Here is an 18,167-nt window from a genome sequence, read left to right on the forward strand (position 1 = left end):
GTTTCTGAGAAGAAGATTTTTAAAGATTTACTCTATATATTCCTATGTAAAATTTTAACACCCCTCCCCCCAATGTGGCCTTACCCTACCCCCAGGGATCATGATTTTCACAACTTTGAATCTACACTACCTGCGAATGCTTCCACACAAGTTTCAGCTTTCCTGGCTGATTAGATTTTGAGAAGAAGATTTTTAAAGATTTACTCTATATTTTCCTATGTAAAACTTCGACCCCCCCCCCCCCATTGTGGCCCCACACTACCCCCAGGGATCATGATTTTCACAACTTTGAATCTACACTACCTGAGGATGCTTCCACACAAGTTTCAGCTTTCCTGGCTGATTAGTTTCTGAGAAGAAGATTTTTAAAGATTTACTCTAAATATTCCTATATAAAACTTTGACCCCCCAATGTGGCCCCACCCTACCCCCGGGGGTTATGAATTTCACAACTTTGAATCTACACTACCTGAGGATGCTTCCACACAAGTTTCAGCTTTCCTGGCTTTCTGGTTCTTGAGAAGAAGATTTTTGAAAATTTCTTGAAATTTTTCATTTATTTCTAATTATCTCCCCTTGAAAACGGGTGTGACCCTTAATTTTCACAACTTTGAATCCCCTTTGCCTAAGGATGATTTGTGCCAAGTTTGGTTGAAATTGGCCTAGTAGTTCTTGAGAAGATGTTGAAAATGTGAAAAGTTTACGGACAGACGGACAGACGGACGGACGGACAGACGGACGACAGACAAAATGTGATCAGAATAGCTCACTTGAGCTTTCAGCTCAGGTGAGCTAAAAAGGGATCGAAAGGACAACACTTTCTTAAGAATAAGATTTGCTGATAGATAAAATTGAAGATGATTTTATGTATTGAATTATGTATGGTACTAAATCTTTTACAGCTATCATCTCTGGTATGCTAGGTTAAATACAACCTTGTATCACTGGACCATATCGCTTTATATCAATAGTTCGTTTAAACAGCCTTTTTCGATTCAGGAAGAAGTTGTTGTTTGTGTCAGGTGCTTTCTTCCGTATTTCTTTCGAGAGATAAGTCTATTTGAAACCATTTCGCAATGGCTCAAGGTGGATGTAGTAAATTTGGCAAAGTCTTTCTTGTCATAATTAACCTAGTTTTTCTGGTAAGTAATCTTTAAACTCATCATTTGTTTTTATTTAGTATCAAAGTATCGCTTAATAAAAATAAAACTTCAAGTTAACGAGGTGTAAAAGTAGATAAAGCGAAAGAAAAGTAAGGACTAGCAACTCTATTGTGCCAAAGGTTCCTGGTCTTCAGTCTTAAAATACAGTATTTTTTAACTATATTTATGCGTGTAAAAATTGTATCGTCTTTTATGAATCAACATTTAAAGTTGTTTGTTTTGTTGGGTTTTATATTAGTTGTTTAATGATGAATTGTGTCTTTCTTGGTTTATAATTTTCAGATTTTTTAGCTTTAAAACACGAAATACAACCCCTTTATAACGAAAATAGGAAAAAAGGCTATGATAACTTCTTGTTTTGATTTCAATGGCATTGATAGCAGAGTGTATCAAAAATCGGTTTCTTTATCTTTATCATTTCATCAGAGAAGACAAATAGTCTTTACGTTTAGCTATTGAGGCAGTTTTATTAAGGTAGAGAAAAGTTAAATATTAGTTTTCAATCTGGGTGAGAATGCGGAAGTTGTAGAGTATAAGAACGATCTTGGCCACCATAAGGTCTCTCTTCTGATAAAGGTTTTCTTGACGTCTGTTTTATCCGACATTTAATTTAAATATCAGTCTATTGGCATAAATATTTATGACCTAGTATGACCTTTGTGATGCATCTCAAAGTCATATATTGTAAGCGGGAAAAGAATGTAGTATTCTTAGTTAGTTTTTTTTTTTATAAAAAAAAATATGACCCTTTAATTTAAAAATAGTTATCAGTTTGAAATCTGTTTAAAGAAATGCTACCAATTGCATTGCAGTTGTCGATAAAGTCTGTAATTTAAAACAAGTTTTAAAAGAATGACAAACCCAACGCCCATTTTTCTCTTTTTTGAAAGAAATGAAATTTAAGGATTGCTTTAAAAACGAGTTTTTTTCAGTTCACTGATCTTCTATGTCAGCTTAGAATTACGTCTGCCGACGACTCGTTCCAAGTCGTTAATCCTGCTTTATGATTACTGTATCAAATTCAGAGCTTGAATTTTAACGTTGTTGTATGTCTCCAACTTTTGAATGAAATTCTCTGCAAAAATCATCTTGTCTAGTTGTTTCACATCATCAAATCAATACGCATTGTAGATGCAATATTTTTTTTCTAAATTGCAAGTATATGAGATCAAATATTTTATTTTTGAACACGCGTTATACGAAAATAATTACCTTTTTGGTCATGCTGAAAATAAAATGAACCAATTTAAATGAAAAAATGAAAAATTACAGGTTCTTGGCTTGGGACTCTTGATTGCTGGAGTATTGGTGAAAATAAACGCTCTTTCCTCTGATGTGACACCCGCCCTGAACAGCGTGGAAGTAGCTGGATACAAGCTAGGGGACCTTGCCAACAATCTGTCCATTGTTTTCATCGTGATTGGGGCGTTCATTGTGTTGGTGTCAGGGCTAGGGCTGATTGGAGGTTGCTGTGAAGTCAGATGGATGCTTGTTGTGGTACTGATATAAAAACAATTGCATTTTGATTTCATGAAACGATGTGCAAAGTTTACTTAGAAAATGATAAATTTAAACAATGATATTTTGGAACCTTGTTTTAGAATTTTAACCTCATTTTCTATTTCGCAAGGAATGTCATATTTTGATACTTGAACATAATGACAGTCTTTGTATATCAATGTCGAGCAGAATAAAATTTAATCATCACGTGACTTTATTTTTAGTATGCCATATTGGTGCTGATTCTGCTCATCATGAAAATAGCAGCAGTGGCGTTGTGGTTCAAAATGAGGACCGATGTAAGTAGGATAACAAATATTTTTAATCTGCCGGGTTGCTCTCAACATGCTTGACTTATAAGTCTATAACTAACACTGCGTAATGAATTGATTCATTTTTTTTTTCATTTGTGTACCTGTATCATTAATGGATTGATTGATTTTTTTTGTAGTTTTAACTGTTTAAGTGAGATGTTAATATCCCAATTGAGAATTTGGTTTGCTTTATATAAAAAGATGATTTTGATACAAATCTTATGTAAGAATGATCCTATACAGATGAAAATTCGGCCGTGTTTTAGTTTAATTATCATGCTTCTTATGCTGAATGTTTAACTAATTTTAATTGTCTTTATAAGATTCCATGGGGTTTTTTATTTCAGTTTGAGGAGACTGTTAAAGAGGAATTGTTTAAATCTCTAAATGATGAATATGAAAACGACTTTCTTAACAGCACCAATCCTATCTCAAATGCTTGGAATTACGCCTTTTTAACGGTATGTCTTTACTTTGAAATTTGTTTGAAAAATAAAGAATAAGTAATGCATATATTAACAGACCACATGATGAGTTGAGTTTTCCGTTTGTTTGAGGCAAGAGTTTTATTCAATAATATACCAATATGCTTATATACCAGTTTGATTGCTGTGGAGTTAATCCTGTTATGAACAAGACGGACAACGACTTTACAGCGACTCCCTGGTGCACCAAAGACCCAGGCACATGTTATCAGATGGGCGGTACAATGATTCCTAGGTCGTGTTGTACCGGGGTGGACCAATCAAATTACATAGCGAATGCAAATCCAGAGTGTTATCGAGATGTTAAAGGAAAATATAACGAGATGGTAAAAACGCTGGATTAGTCGATTTTTCTGTTGTAGGGAATTCATTTTCTTAACAGTGTAATCCAAAAATCATCTTTTAATCTTGTCAACTCTATAGAATATATATACAAAATAATTGAGAAATGGAAACAAAGATAGGATAAAACAAATGAATATCCAGATCGAAGTATTTTAAACAGCAAACTAAATATCTTGCATTATTATTGGGTTTTTTTTCATAACCTAATATTTTTTAACTTACAGGGATGTTACGATGCTGTGAAGGATTTAATTTCCACGTACGGGAATGTGTTCATTGCCATTTCAATAGTGGTGATGGTTGTTGAGGTAAAATGGTGATTCCATCTATTTTCTACGGATCTTGAAATATCAATTTTTTACAAATGATACAAAAAATACACTGTCGGATAAAATCACGTGCCTTATTTAGACACTCTCTTAAAAAATAGAAAATAAATTGTAATTAAACGCAGCGGGGAAGATTTTTACCGTTGTGGTTAAAAAAATTTAAATCAGTATACTATATCTTGATTTAATACACTGTACTCCAATTCTATGATAATTTTTTAATAATTTTGTGTTTTTTGTAGGTCTTTGCTGTATTGTTTGCAATTATTATCTGCCGTCAAGCTGGTTCGGATTAGAAGTAAACGTAAGACCATCCACAAAATACGGATCAGGAAAAATCTTTACCAATGACTATGGCCATAAAACTGATTTCAATGATTTATATGGGATATTCCACCAACATATTTTATTCAGCTCACGGTCTTTTAAAAATTGTGTTTGTAGTTCGACTTTTATTGATCTGTGTTTGCTAATTCTATTGATCCATCGTGATTTCTTTTTTTAGACTAAAAACCAGATAACAGCATTGACCTTTCATTACGTGACTTCTTTGTAACAGAATGTAATTTAGTACATTGTAAATTTTACTCTATGAATATGACGAATTTTAAAATATCATTATACAACAAATGTAAGATACAATTTGAGATAATCATTTGATACTTTCCTTCCTAAGAATTACGTAATTTATATTGTGTCTGCTTATCATAGTCAAATAAAAAAAATCTATAAAAAAAAATACTTGAATCAAGTAGACTAGCTCAAACATACATAAGCTATAAATTGGTCGTAAATGTAATCTTAAGGTGCGTAGAGCGACAGGCAATTGAACAATGCGGTGTTATTTTACTGAAATTCAATTCTTCTTCCTCATTTCAATACGATTTTGAATAGTAAGGGTGTACGTTTGTGTTACAAATGGCGTTTTTAAAAGAACAATATCCAAATGTTTTCTAAATACATCTGTGACAGCATTATTAAACTGATTCATTTAAACCGAAACCATTTAGAAACATATTTTTTATGTATAACTATTCTCTGTCCAAGATGTCCTCGCATCGATTTTTCTTCAATTATTTGATATATATATACAATCAATTCTTTATCCAACCGATGAACATTTCATGATACGATCCCAAGAATGTTCCTTTAGACCGGCCCTTTAAGCTTGTCTGGTTAAATAAAGCCGCTAATTGAAAAAAAAATGTCTACGGGTGATTTTGCAATGCCAACAACATGAAAGTACCCGGATGACATTAATGTCAAAAATTGTGCATACAAAAAATAGACAATATTAACCAAACATAATACGGGTTTTTCCCCTTTTGTTTAAAGCAATATGAGCTGTATTTTTTAGAATTTTATTTTGTTGCAAAAACCTGCTAGTATGATAAATCTGCATATAACTTACACTTTTATGATAAATAAGATTTGAAAAAAAAATCATTACTTTTTGTCAAAGGAATTATTTCTCTTCTAAGGAATAAAAAGCAAATCAATTTTTGTACAGGACGACAATAATTCAATTTTGCTCCAATAAGGCTTCTTAACGACCTTTTCCACAAAAATATGGCTAACAGAAATTTAAAAACCATGATATTTTTGTCATTTTAGTAGAAAAGAACATTTAAGTAAAAAATAAATTCAATATGAAAAATGCAGCTCATAATGCTTTAAGATATGATATGTGTTCTATTCAGCAGTCAATATGTAAACAAAGCATGACACAATCCATGTTTACATTATAAAGACTGTCAGTTCTGTATATAATGTAAAACTCGTCAACTAACATTCAACTTTCGTTTGTTAACACTGTAAAATTCAAATAGAAAAATAAAAGTTTGGTTTATAATCATAAAATACTAGTAAATATGTGGAAAAAAAACTAGGTAAAATAGAGTTTAATGTCGTGTTTATGGGAAATCTATATCATTTTCTGCAAACTGAATTTAAGTCGAGCTAGCGAGCAGTTTGCTTTGTCTGTGCAATATTATGTATATACTTATGATAATATGCATTGTCGATAACAGCAACTAATCTCACCATTTCAAAGATTTACACAAACGAACAGTTTACAAGCGCTGCAAGACAAGTTCAAATATCTCGCGAGTGACGTTTCAAATAACGGAAATAACGGATGTCTTTCTTTCCAACTTAATGTGTAAATACGGTAATTTGTTTTCATGGTCATAATTTTCATCGGTATCTTGTTCAGAACCTTGTTTTCCAGTTTAAGTTAATTAATATTTTATTAAGAAAATAAAGGCACGTGCACACCTTTGGACGAGTGTTTCAAAAGTTAAACATTTATGAATAAAAAATGGCTCGTTTAGAAGGTACATGTATTTATTGAATAATCAAAATCAAAAGAAAATTGAGATATTTCATACAAAAAATGAAAACTGGAAACGTTTATCACTGCAGTACAAAAACTATACATGAGAGAAATACAAATGTTTCGCTTTTGGGGGGATGTTTCCACAGGAAATCTTCATCTTTGTTTAAGAGCAATTTACTTTCTCACGCACGAAAATTTATGCGAATATGACAGTTAGTTTGGTTAATTTATGATGGTAAAAGTATCCGTGGTTTTTTATTCATTCAGTGAATTTTTCTCAATCTTCTTGTCCCCGACAAATGCAAATTGAGGCGAGCATAGCGAGAATCTGTAAAAGAAAAAGGAATGAAACGTAGTCAAATTCATAAGTACTTGGTATATGCATAAAATGTAGTTGATATGATTATGCGCAACATATTGGAGCTGTTATAAAAAGGCTTTCTTATTGAAAATATCTATTATAGGATTTCTGAACGATTTCGATTCTTAAAAAGCAAAAGAGTAAACTTTCTGAAAATTTGCTTCTAAAAGTGTCATGCACAGACACAGTAAGCATATGAATCACTTTATATTTAAATAAAAGAATTGATTTTGATTTACATGAAGATCTTAAGCCAAGTTTCCTTCGCCATAATTTCCTCTACACATCAAAATTGAACTGACGAATGCTAGAATCTGCAACAGAAATGATACACATGAAATAGGAGTGTGAGATATCAGAGAGGAGTATTCACTGCATGTAGTTAGGTAGCTGTAACCAAATATTGATTTTACTGGGTTATTTAAAGATAAATCTGATCAGTTTGCTTTATGTTTACTGATAAGAATATAATTTGCTATATTGAAATACTAGATATAAAAATAAGCAATTGAGTGTTATATTGAAAACATGCAAAATTCCAGTTGTTGAGGTCTTGTTTGTCCTATTGATAAATGTTATTTTCTACAGTGAAAACATCATTCTTAGTAGATATGCTTTCTCCAACGTCTTTACGTTTATTTATTGGTCTCATGAAAATGTTCTTGGTCATGCTGCTTTTACCCAGTATTGTATCGTTTTGAAATAAACCCAGGCAAACTAGAACTTATTATTCGTGTTTAAATAGAAATTTAAAAAACTCTAGGAAATGTTTTTATTTATAAATAAAATGACCATCAATGTTTGTTTAACACACATTTCCTTGAATTTAAGAAAATCTACTTTTTTCAAGATTTATTACAATATGGTAATTTTTAAGCGACAAAGAAAACATTTGCTATAGAAGAAAGACAAATAAAACCGTGACATTTAAGTCCGGACACGATTTTCAGCTACTCTTTCGGTTAGACAGAACTTCCTTTTGTTTATACTGGTATATTTTGGTGGGACTTATACCTCTGATCCTATCATGTCAACCTGAATGTGTACATTGCTCTAGTTTTCTTATAACTGTCTCTTTAATCTCAATATCCCATAGGAGAATGGTGGGATTTATCATTGCATTTATTGTTTAGATGCAAATTTCCCTGAAAGAATGCAATATTATAATATTATATATATAGTCCTCTACAAACAATATTGGTATTGAATGTAATCAGTTGATTGACTGTTATATGTAATATATAATATATAAAGATACATGTATACATGTATGACTTTTATAAATGCCATTGAATATCCCTCATTGGATCGTGTCTTTATGTCGTGCAGTGAATAAAAGAATACCATACCTCGATGATGATGATAGTAACCCCTACACCTAGGAACACGCTGCTGTACTTTGAAGTGTCGAATTTGTTGATCAGAGCGTCATAGCAGCCCTATAATAAAAAAAAATAAGGGATTAATAATAGTCCATTGCTTTGTCTCAGTTTAAAATTATATCTACTGTTATAATTTCAACCATTATAATGTGTATAATTCATGTGTCTGTTGACCATTGACACTTTTGTGATTTGAATTGAACATTACTTAGTGTTAGCACTTATATTATGTAGGAAAAAGCGTTTTCAGTTTCTTAGTTTTTTTTCCCTTTTGTTTACACTAGCAAACATTAAAGTACGTTCAAATCAAATCAAATCATTTATTGAGTGAAAACAAAGATAACGTTTTGACGATCAGGAAGTTGTATAAACACAGGTGCTAAAGACGTCCATCTTCATTCTGCATGCACCGTCCGCGCTTTCCTATGATTTCATGTTGCATAAGAATTATATACATGTACTTCCATCCAAGAATATACATGTATCAGTTTGATTAAAATCAAACCTCCCCGTTGCTCCTTCATTTTGATGATCGCCACCATCAAAATAAAGAAGCTAGTGGAATGGTTGACTTGTATCAGATTGAGATTATTTGATTTTTATATCTCTACTTCTTTAGGGTTTAAATAATCTATGAAAAAATCAATCAAAATTTTGTTGACAAGACCGGAACAACCCACTTCGATGGTTGACAGTTTTTTAACGCTTACGAACAGAACTGCCAACAAACAGTCATCCGTCAATTAACTTAGATCTGTGATTTTTTTTAATCTTATAAGATGGTAGAAAAAAGCCTTAATGGATGAAATTTACAGATATATATTAATTCTGGATTTTTTTTAAAAAATGTTATGTCTGTCTGTATAAGAGCTGTCTCCCCCCCCCCCCCCCATTTGTAACGACCTTCCATACGTGTGCTACGACATTGCAATTAACTGTATTTCAATGACTCGAATAGTGACGTCTTTCTAAGTGATTAGATGAACTACATTTATATATTATTGACGAAGCTACAATGTTGTTCTGTTTTTATTATGTTTTCATTAAGAAACCGAATGGAACGCCAAATTAACATATATTCAAATATTTGTACCTATCTTCAAATAATTGTACCTATCTTCAATTCAATTGTACCTATCTTCAATTCAATTGTACTTATCTTCAAATTGAATTAGAGATAGGTACAATTCAATTATACCTATCTTTAATTCATTTGAAGATAGGTACAATTGAATTGAAGATAGGTACAAATGCAATGAATTGAAGATAGGTACAATTGAATTAAAGATAGGTACAATTGAATTGAATCTCATTATTTTCAACAATACACAAAACGAATTGAACCTAGGTATAATTGAATTGTACCTATCTTCAAATCCTTTGTAGATATGTCTGAATTGAACCTATCTTCAAATCAATTGTACCTATCTTTAAATGAATCGTACCTATCTTCAAATGAATTATAGATAGGTATAATTCAATTGAACCTATCTTTAATTGAATTGAAGATAGGTATAATTCATTTGTACCTAGGTATAATTCATTTGTACCTAGGTATAATTATTTACACCTATCTTCAATTCAATTGAACCTATCTTCAAATAATTGTACCTATCTTTAATTCAATTGTACCTATCTTCAAATGATTTGAAGATAGGTACAATTAATTGAAGATAGGTACAATTATTTGAAGATAGGTACAAATATTTGAATATATGTTAATTTGGCGTTCCATAAAACCGTGGAACCGTGAAAAATTATCACATCAAGTCTGTTTTCGTTTTGCATCTAATCATATATGTTAGAAGTTTAGTCTAACATTAAGAATAAAATTTAGACAAACCGAAGTGTAGTAAGTTCCCGCAGCAACGTTGTCTGTACATGTTGGTGGTGCAGTGTAGTTCGAAGCGGTCACTCCAATGCAACAGGAGGTTGGGATCTTCTTCGAACCTTTTGTCCAGTTGGGCGTATTGGCAAAGTCACCGGCATTTCCGGCCGTCACGGCGTTCACTCCGCAACATTTCAGCTGTAAAAAGTACTCTAGTCTTTACCAACACACACATATTATTTTTGTGGGGAAAAAAACACAATTTTTTAAAAATACATGTATATATAATCATAAAAGTTATACAAACTGAAGGGTTTAAAAATGTGTATGAACTAATGATTCATAGACGATATGAAGATGTAGTTGTCCTTCTGTATTTGTTGAATACAAGATAAAGAGACACGGAAGCCGAGACGTACTGTGAGAAAGATGTAGTTCCATCCGTTACTGAGTTGGTTGGATCCGTTCAATTTATCCTCGCGGAAGTTATTTTTTAACGACGTCGACAACTCGTCCTTTACGACAGAGTTTAGCTGAAAGATATAATGTGTGTAATTACCAGTCTACAAGTTAAAAGTTTTGATTTCGTGACCCAAAAATTGAATGCGAGACATTTGGTGAATGATGCTTATTTGTGTTCATACCTGGTTTTGCATTGTGAACCACAGGATGACGACGACAATTTGGGACAACAGAATGAGCAACACGATAATAGCGTACTGGAAAATAAATTGCAACATTTACTTATGCATTATGATATTATAAATAAATCCCTTCATTAATCTGTAATTCTAAAAGCCGTAAAAAAGATCGCGAAGAACACTTTTAAAATTATTATTGTAAACCATGCAACAAGGCCTTAGTGAGACTAGAGGATATGCAATTTTCAACTGCATTTTGCAGTATGTACTTTGGTAAGGATATCATCACAACAATCTGTTTTTGAAACTTTTTTTTAATACACATATATCTATTTGCGATTAATCTTTCTAATGTTTTGTCCTATTTATATAAAATTTCCCATAACAGCAATGTTTAAACAGATATATCTTTTTATTATTATTTTACCTGTCGATGACAGCTTGCGGGGCAAAATTAAAACGAAAGCGGTTTAACATTTTCCCCTGAACACAGTAGACAGAACTTACGATTGTCAGTAAACATTTGCTTTTGCAGCAGGCTCCCATTAACCCCAGCACTGCAACCAAGAATACAAACACCCCAACGATGATGAAGCCGATGCCGAGGTTCTTAACTACGTCACCAAGGGCTATTCCCGTCACGCTAACCTGGTCCAGAACCGGCTTAATTTCGTCGCTCACAAAGTCAATGTTGGTTTGTAGGACGATTCCTGGGATGAACAACCCCAGGCCCATCAACTGAAAGCAAAAAGACTATATTTTAAAGTCGTAATTGATGATATACAGTCCTTAACCAAAAAAAAAACGAACTGTGGAATTGTTCGAATTCGTGGTAGCTCAAATTTCGTGGATTTTATTGGTCCTCTCACCTAGAAATTTTCATACTCAACGAATTATGAAAGAAATGTACATTTATTTATTTATTTATCATAAAAGAAAGTCTCCTAATCTTTGGGGGGAAAAAAGCCGTGACAATTCACGAAAATTGACCACAGCGAAAATTAATGATTCCACAATAACGCGTGAACATTACTAAGAAATTATATGACAATCATGTTGAATATTTTCAAATATAGATCATAGAGCTGATCATTGAAAATAAATGTGTTAATAAACAAATAATTAGTTTAAAAAGTTACCAAAAACACTGTGTTGATTATCACAAGGATAAACTGTCCCATCTTTCCTCCACAGTCCAACCCCATTTTGAGTTCTGCAAGGGAGAAAAAAAAATATCTCAAAACCATATAAAACGTTCCATTTACTTAGATGAGCCTGAATGTTTAATATCCTCTTTTTCTAACAGAAGAACATCAATATTGACCTATCGGAATTCCTTGTTAATAAATGTTTTTAAACTATAGGTATACCTTCTGAGAATACTGCAGGTATATACTATAGTCAAATCAAACTACTGAATGAATTGGATTCTATTTCGTCCGGATTATAAATCGCCTATGTCATTGACATACACGTATTCTAGAGAAGGATGATCCTGAAGTTTTCTAATCGAACAACCGGACCAGAGGCAATCGGCATCCTGATGAAGTAAGGTCCGAATTCCAGATCCGCCATTTTAAACGGAGCTTGGAACCAGGATCTCAAATGACACAATTCCAACTAAATCCTCCTCCCATCGTTGTTGCACAAATACGTACCCAGCGACCGAGATTAAATGATTTCTCTATCAAAATTGAACACCGGTTAATACCGTATTACAGCAAGATTATTGAACCTTTATAAGCATGCATCATCATTTAAATAGTGCCTGTTTGTGAGGGGGTGTCAATTTCATCTGTTACCCTCCCAAACAGGCATTATTTATATAGTGTTAACCGTTGCCAAGTGTGTTGCTAACGTTGAAGGTAATAGAACAAATTATTAACTGCGTCTAAACCAATAAGATTTCAGTACTTAACATGAAAGTATAATAAACATCTTTGTTCCATGTCAGAAGCAAAAAGCAGTCATATCAAACAACAGTCTGCATAAATACATTTTCGTAATTCATAAACAGCAAAATTAAAAGGTAATAATACATGTACATGTGTAAGGTACTTTTCTATTGGGTAGATTGAACTAGTTTATTTCCTTCAACGTAATGAATTCTTTCCACTTCCTCATCCCGGAGGATAAAGCAATTCATTTAAGGATAATCGGAAACTTTTCAACGCATTAGTCATTGGTCATAGTATTAGTACATGTATATAAACTATGGGATACCAATATATAAATAGTGCCTGTTTGGGAAGGTAACAGTTGAAATTGACACCCCGAGAAAACTTCTCGGGGTGTCAATTTCAACTGTTACCTTCCCAAACAGACACTATTTATTTTGTTATACTGAATGTCTTAATTTTAAAGAAAACTTAACTGCTTTTACATAGGAATAACGTGAATTCTACGGCAAACCGTACGCGCATAATTTTCGCGCATGTAACAATTTTTAATGTTACCCGTTGCTAAGTGCGTTGCTAACGCTGAGGGTAATAGAACGGATTATGAACTGCGTCTAAACCAATCAGATTTCAGTATTTAACTTGAAAGTATAACAAATGATAATAACGCCTATCTACTCTTTTATCTTTTTTTTTTTTTTTTAAATACAGTCATCTGATGCAGAATAAACAGATGTTCATTAGATTAAATTGATCCGTAACTTGTTAAGTACATGCAATGCCAACTATGTATATTTTTTTTTATCCGCAGCATCGACGTATAACAACAACCACCACTTCAAATATAGTGAAGATTTTGAAACTTTTTTTTCTTCCATAAAATATTTCGTTATTTTTTTTTTCTAAAAGTTATTTAAGAAAATGAGTTTGATAAAATCTCCTCTAATATATATTATCCCCCCCCCCCCCAAAAAAAAAAAACCCTTATGGTTATACTAGTCGATTTAATTTCAGGGGAAAGAGAAATAAATACCTAAATATGTAAAGAAAATAGACATACCTCTTGTTCAGCAACTAGAATAGTAAGCTAATGTGTAAACAGGATCTTGGTAATGCATCACGTTTCCGGGGTGCGCGGCTGACAGGCTTTTCGTTGATATTAAGTATTACGCGTAGGTAATACTATACTCTCAAACAAATTAGTATCATTCATAAACTTTAAAAAGAATTATCATGCCATGTAGCATTTGATTTAAGTTTAAACTGCGATAAGCAATTTTCTTTCTTGATTTTTTTTCTGTTATCTGTTGGGTGTGAGTTTGGTCATAAATTCCTACGAGACAAATCACTTTCACCTAGCCCATCCCAAGTTGATGCGTCAGAATGAGCCCTTTTTTGCTATCTTCAAGGTATACCTGTAATTGTTTGTACGATTATGAAACAACTAGTAATAAGGGCTGTTGAAAATAATTGTTAGGAACGTACTATCTATGCACATGCGTAAAAGGTCGAGTGAAAAAAGTCATTATTTCAAAACTATATATAACTCAGCACCTCTCCCTTGCAATCAATAGAAAAAAATAATAATCTTACTGTATTTTACTAAAGTCTTGTTTTTTGGGGGGATTTTTTTGCTTTGTTATTGCTATTTTGTTATTCATCTGTCATATTTTTGTTGTTGTTGTTGTTTCAGTTTATTACGTGATTTGATTTGCTTTGTAGTTGCAGTTAAACGATATATTCACAATCACATAAAATCCATCTCAATATAAAGACATACACGCCAGCAAACAGAAAAACCACATTATTTGCAGTGTTTCTTTACACGGCAAACAGGAAACCGGAAACATTTTTTCAACTGGTTTTTTTTTCCTTTTGAATTTGTATATGAAGGAAAACTTGCTTTAAAAAAGATAAACTTCCTTTTCGTGATGACAGTTTAGTGAGATATGTGGGCTGTTCAGGTATGTAAACACAAACAGAGTCATCCAGCGACACACCATCATAACAGTCACCGGAAGTAGTTATCCATGACGTCACACTCAATTCATATTATTCATGTCCGGAGATGAAGTTTCAACAACAATTTATTAGCAAGAAGATGAAAGTTGTGAACATAAAAAATCGATCCTTGATCTTCATGGACGATGTTTGATCTGCATACATGTTCGAAAAGATGCTCAACCTGGGGGTCAAGTGTATATAACGATAAAGAAGGATGCCGTAGACCAGTAAAAGTACATAGTGAATGATGCATGCGCGGAGGGAGGTCCACTGGAGAGTCCAAGGGACTTGAATTTACATGAAATTACTTGAGTTAGACCCCTCCCCCCTCCTCACCCTTTTAGATCCGCGCATACGATGAAACAATACTGTCCTCTCGATGTTTCTGTGATCTCCTCTTTGGTTATTAAGAATTTGGTTATCTTCAAAATAGTAATGAACATCAGACAAATTCTTGATTTATTTATCACTTGTACAATATGTACATACACAATTTTTTTTGGCAAAGTTAGACCTAACCATCAGGCATATAGCATCAGGGAGGACCAACCCCCAACTTTTTCTCGCAGCAAATATAATTTTCTTAAATTTACAAACAAAAAATTGAAGTATCAGGAAGCTGCCGCCCCCACATTTTTGGTAGAATGTAAGGAATTGAAATGAAAATAAGGAAATATTAAGAGTGATATTGAAAATCGCAGTTACAGGTATACTGCTTTATGCTTTTCGGAATTTGTTTCCTAGGACAGATTTTTATCTTTTGGAGTTATAGGTATACTACGGTGTATACGGTGTAGGTGTACTATTATACTACGGATTAAGAATTTCATGATTTTGGGAATTAGCCTTTTTGCTGCTTGTCAAGATTTCTGATGATTAGTCTAGCCCCCCCCCCCCCCCCCATTTCAATTTGCTTACGACGCCACTGTATATTCTAAAATAATGGCATGTATCACATTTTACCAATTGCAGTCAAAGAATACTTATTTCCAGTATCGACAATAAAAATGATGCGAACCTATCTACCAACACGTCTTTGCACAAGATAAAAATATTTTACAGAAAATAAACGGAACAAAAGTATGTATTTGAAAGACATTCATGTATTCTGAAAATTATTTAGTGCACTAAAGCCAGTTAAGAAAATGACGCTCTCGAATTTTTTCAAGGAATAAGGAATCATTCTTTGAGTATTATTTGGTGATAATTTCGGTCGGGGCGTGGTCAAATCCAATAAAGCCCGAAGGGCTTTATGATAGATTTGACCACGCTCCGACCAAAATTATCACCTCATAATATTCAAAGAATGATTCCTTATTACTCATATTTATATTATTTCCGATGTGTATACACTTTAAAACAACATAATTTTAAAACTACTATTTTTACGTACCACATGCTGTGTATTACTACGCGGCGCAGCCAACATTGTTTTTCGGTTGTGCTATAATTCACGCCCATTTTGTGTCACTCATGTTTTATGAAGTTATTGGGTTTTAGGGTTCAAAATTGATTCGTAATGTTATCATAGACAAACACAGTTGAAAATGTACATATTTTTCATTACCACATAGTAAACTATAATACTAGCACACAACTAACCACAGTGACTTTACTTTTTTAAAGATTAGTGAAGGATACATTATGTCACATACGTGTTTCATACTTATATAGGCTCTTCTTTCAAGAAAAGCAGAAAAGTTCTAATTTTGAAGTCGATTTCGGGCATCAGCCAAACGTTTTGCTTTAATCCATTCTTCCAACTGGATTCATTTCTAAGGACTCTTTTTGTGGGATGTCAAATTACCCTTATTCAAAGTTCAACTACACTTCGTAATTAGGCTTTCATGATGTGTGTAATTTTCGTCTGAATTTCTTGTTAATTATTTACGCAATTGTACGCCCCTGTATTTCTTGTCTTTACATTTTTCTAAGATGTTAAAATACTGATTAGTGTTCAAACTTTTATATTTATCTTTTTGTTGCTGGTCAAATGTTTCGTGGTAAATTCTTTTGATATTCATATTACCAGGTCCAAAGCTTTTTAAAACACCAGCAGGCATGTTCACGAAGCTGTCTTAGGACTATGGTGTGTCCTAAGTATACATCTTAGGATACGTCTTAGTCTTAAGTCTGTTTCTCGAAGCTCTCCTAAATTTAGAAACGCCTTAACTTTGTCCTAACTTTAGGACATTACCTGCCTTGTCCTAAGACCATCCTAAAGCTATAAAATACCGTTTTGGGGGATATTGGAATGTTGTGAAGCCTTTTCTTAAGACCGGTAGAATAAAGCAATATTTCCCACAGTTCCAGCATTTTCGACAAACATCAAATTCCTAATCCGTGAGGAGGGTGGGGGGGGGGGGCATAGTCAATTATTCTATCATGTATGTTCATTTTAACAAAATGATGTGGAGGAGGACCCCGAACTCTCACTACTTCCCCGTTGCTACATGCCTGCCTGGGAGCTGACAAATTAAGGATTTTTTTTCGCAAATACTATCTCTGTTTGACGAATGAAAATTATTCACTTATTTTTTTTATCTACACCCGTACGCTTAATGAATTACATTCTTTGTTTTGATTATAATAATTTCTTATAACAATTATTTAAATGTCCTTTGCTAAAAAGTAAATTTACATCGGGTTATATAGGCCATGCGTTATCATTCCTAATTTTTATCACTTTATTCTGAAAAAAAATAATCTTTAAAAAATGTGTAATGTTGAATGAACTGAATTTATATATTTTGGAGATACATTACAACTTATTTCTTATTTATCATGTTTGTGTATTCTATATATTGCAGCTTAAAGGGAAATTGGTTATGTTTGTACGAGTACACGTGTTTCCTCATGTAACGTTTCAAATTATAAGAAAATGTTAATTATCAAATGACAATACACACGTGTTGTTTACATAATTATCTGCTTGAAGGCCAATTCTGTCCTGAAACATATTTTCTTTAAAAAAAAAAAAAGAACAGTTATTTGAATTTTTTGGGGCGTGTGATATTTTTGATTTAATTTTTTTTTTATTTTTATTTTTTGGGAGGGGGGGGGGGTCATTTAAAAAAACTACAAACTAAATTGTTGTTGGTCACTGATATATATATTTAGGTAAATGTAAAATTTTTAAAATGTATACATTAAAATTACTGGGTTTAAACCTATTGTGTTAACTACCGAGACGTACAATTTTCTCTGGCGAAATGTTTAATGATTCATCCCTACACAAGTCTCTCAAATTCGATCTGAATGGATGAATGTAAAAATTAAGAATGGTTGTAGAAGGTTAGGATATCCTAACTTAAGATGTTCCTAAGTAACCGTCGAGCTACATCTTAAGACGTGTCATAAGTTGATCTTAGGATGTTCCTAACTTTTTTCCTAAGTCATATCTTAGGAACACACAAAGGGCATAACTTAGGAAAGTTTCTTGAACATGCCTGCTGGTAGTTTTGGTCAGTAGTGTTGATTAACATACAATATATCACCGATTATGATATAAAGCGGTGTAATTCAGCGGAACATGTAAACAGTTCTATGGCTGATTCTGCAGAAAACTCATTATCCTTC

The 18,167-nt window shown here is 32.8% G+C and overlaps 2 protein-coding genes across 4 annotated transcripts; one reads left to right on the top strand and one right to left on the bottom strand.

Annotated features, from left to right (window-relative positions):
* Positions 1–987: 987 nt before the first annotated feature.
* Positions 988–4,458, top strand: LOC128192751 (tetraspanin-18-like). Its single transcript, XM_052865700.1, has 7 exons — positions 988–1,142; positions 2,436–2,660; positions 2,888–2,962; positions 3,325–3,438; positions 3,579–3,788; positions 4,032–4,115; positions 4,379–4,458. The coding sequence occupies exons 1-7, from the start codon at positions 1,077–1,079 to the stop codon at positions 4,430–4,432; spliced, it is 828 nt and encodes a 275-aa protein (XP_052721660.1). The 5' UTR covers positions 988–1,076; the 3' UTR covers positions 4,433–4,458.
* Positions 4,459–6,464: 2,006 nt separating this feature from the next.
* On the bottom strand, positions 6,465–13,719 carry LOC128192753 (CD63 antigen-like). 3 transcript variants are annotated; one of them, XM_052865702.1, is made up of 9 exons: positions 13,645–13,719; positions 11,826–11,899; positions 11,194–11,424; positions 10,690–10,764; positions 10,465–10,578; positions 10,061–10,243; positions 8,185–8,274; positions 7,075–7,149; positions 6,465–6,802 (listed from the first exon to the last, which is right to left on the bottom strand). In XM_052865702.1, the coding sequence occupies exons 2-8, from the start codon at positions 11,889–11,891 to the stop codon at positions 7,084–7,086; spliced, it is 825 nt and encodes a 274-aa protein (XP_052721662.1). In that variant the 5' UTR covers positions 11,892–11,899; positions 13,645–13,719; the 3' UTR covers positions 6,465–6,802; positions 7,075–7,083. The 3 variants fall into 3 exon arrangements, with proteins under 3 accessions (XP_052721662.1, XP_052721663.1, XP_052721664.1); XM_052865703.1 differs by lacking the exon at positions 13,645–13,719 and adding an exon at positions 12,057–12,130; XM_052865704.1 differs by lacking the exon at positions 7,075–7,149.
* Between the last annotated feature and the right edge of the window lie 4,448 nt (positions 13,720–18,167).

This window comes from Crassostrea angulata, chromosome 7 (assembly GCF_025612915.1).
Source record: "Crassostrea angulata isolate pt1a10 chromosome 7, ASM2561291v2, whole genome shotgun sequence".
In the NCBI taxonomy this organism is placed as follows: domain Eukaryota; kingdom Metazoa; phylum Mollusca; class Bivalvia; order Ostreida; family Ostreidae; genus Magallana; species Magallana angulata.

Coding starts and splice junctions, on each gene's coding strand:
- LOC128192751 (XM_052865700.1), top strand. CDS start 1,077: ATGGCTCAAGGTGGATGTAGTAAATTTGGCAAAGTCTTTCTTGTCATA. Junction 1,143..2,435: donor TAATTAACCTAGTTTTTCTG/GTAAGTAATCTT, acceptor GAAAAATTACAG/GTTCTTGGCTTGGGACTCTT. Junction 4,116..4,378: donor TAGTGGTGATGGTTGTTGAG/GTAAAATGGTGA, acceptor TGTTTTTTGTAG/GTCTTTGCTGTATTGTTTGC.
- LOC128192753 (XM_052865702.1), bottom strand. CDS start 11,891: ATGGGGTTGGACTGTGGAGGAAAGATGGGACAGTTTATCCTTGTGATA. Junction 10,579..10,689: donor GGTTCACAATGCAAAACCAG/GTATGAACACAA, acceptor TATATCTTTCAG/CTAAACTCTGTCGTAAAGGA. Junction 7,150..8,184: donor TTACTATCATCATCATCGAG/GTATGGTATTCT, acceptor TTTCTGTTGCAG/ATTCTAGCATTCGTCAGTTC.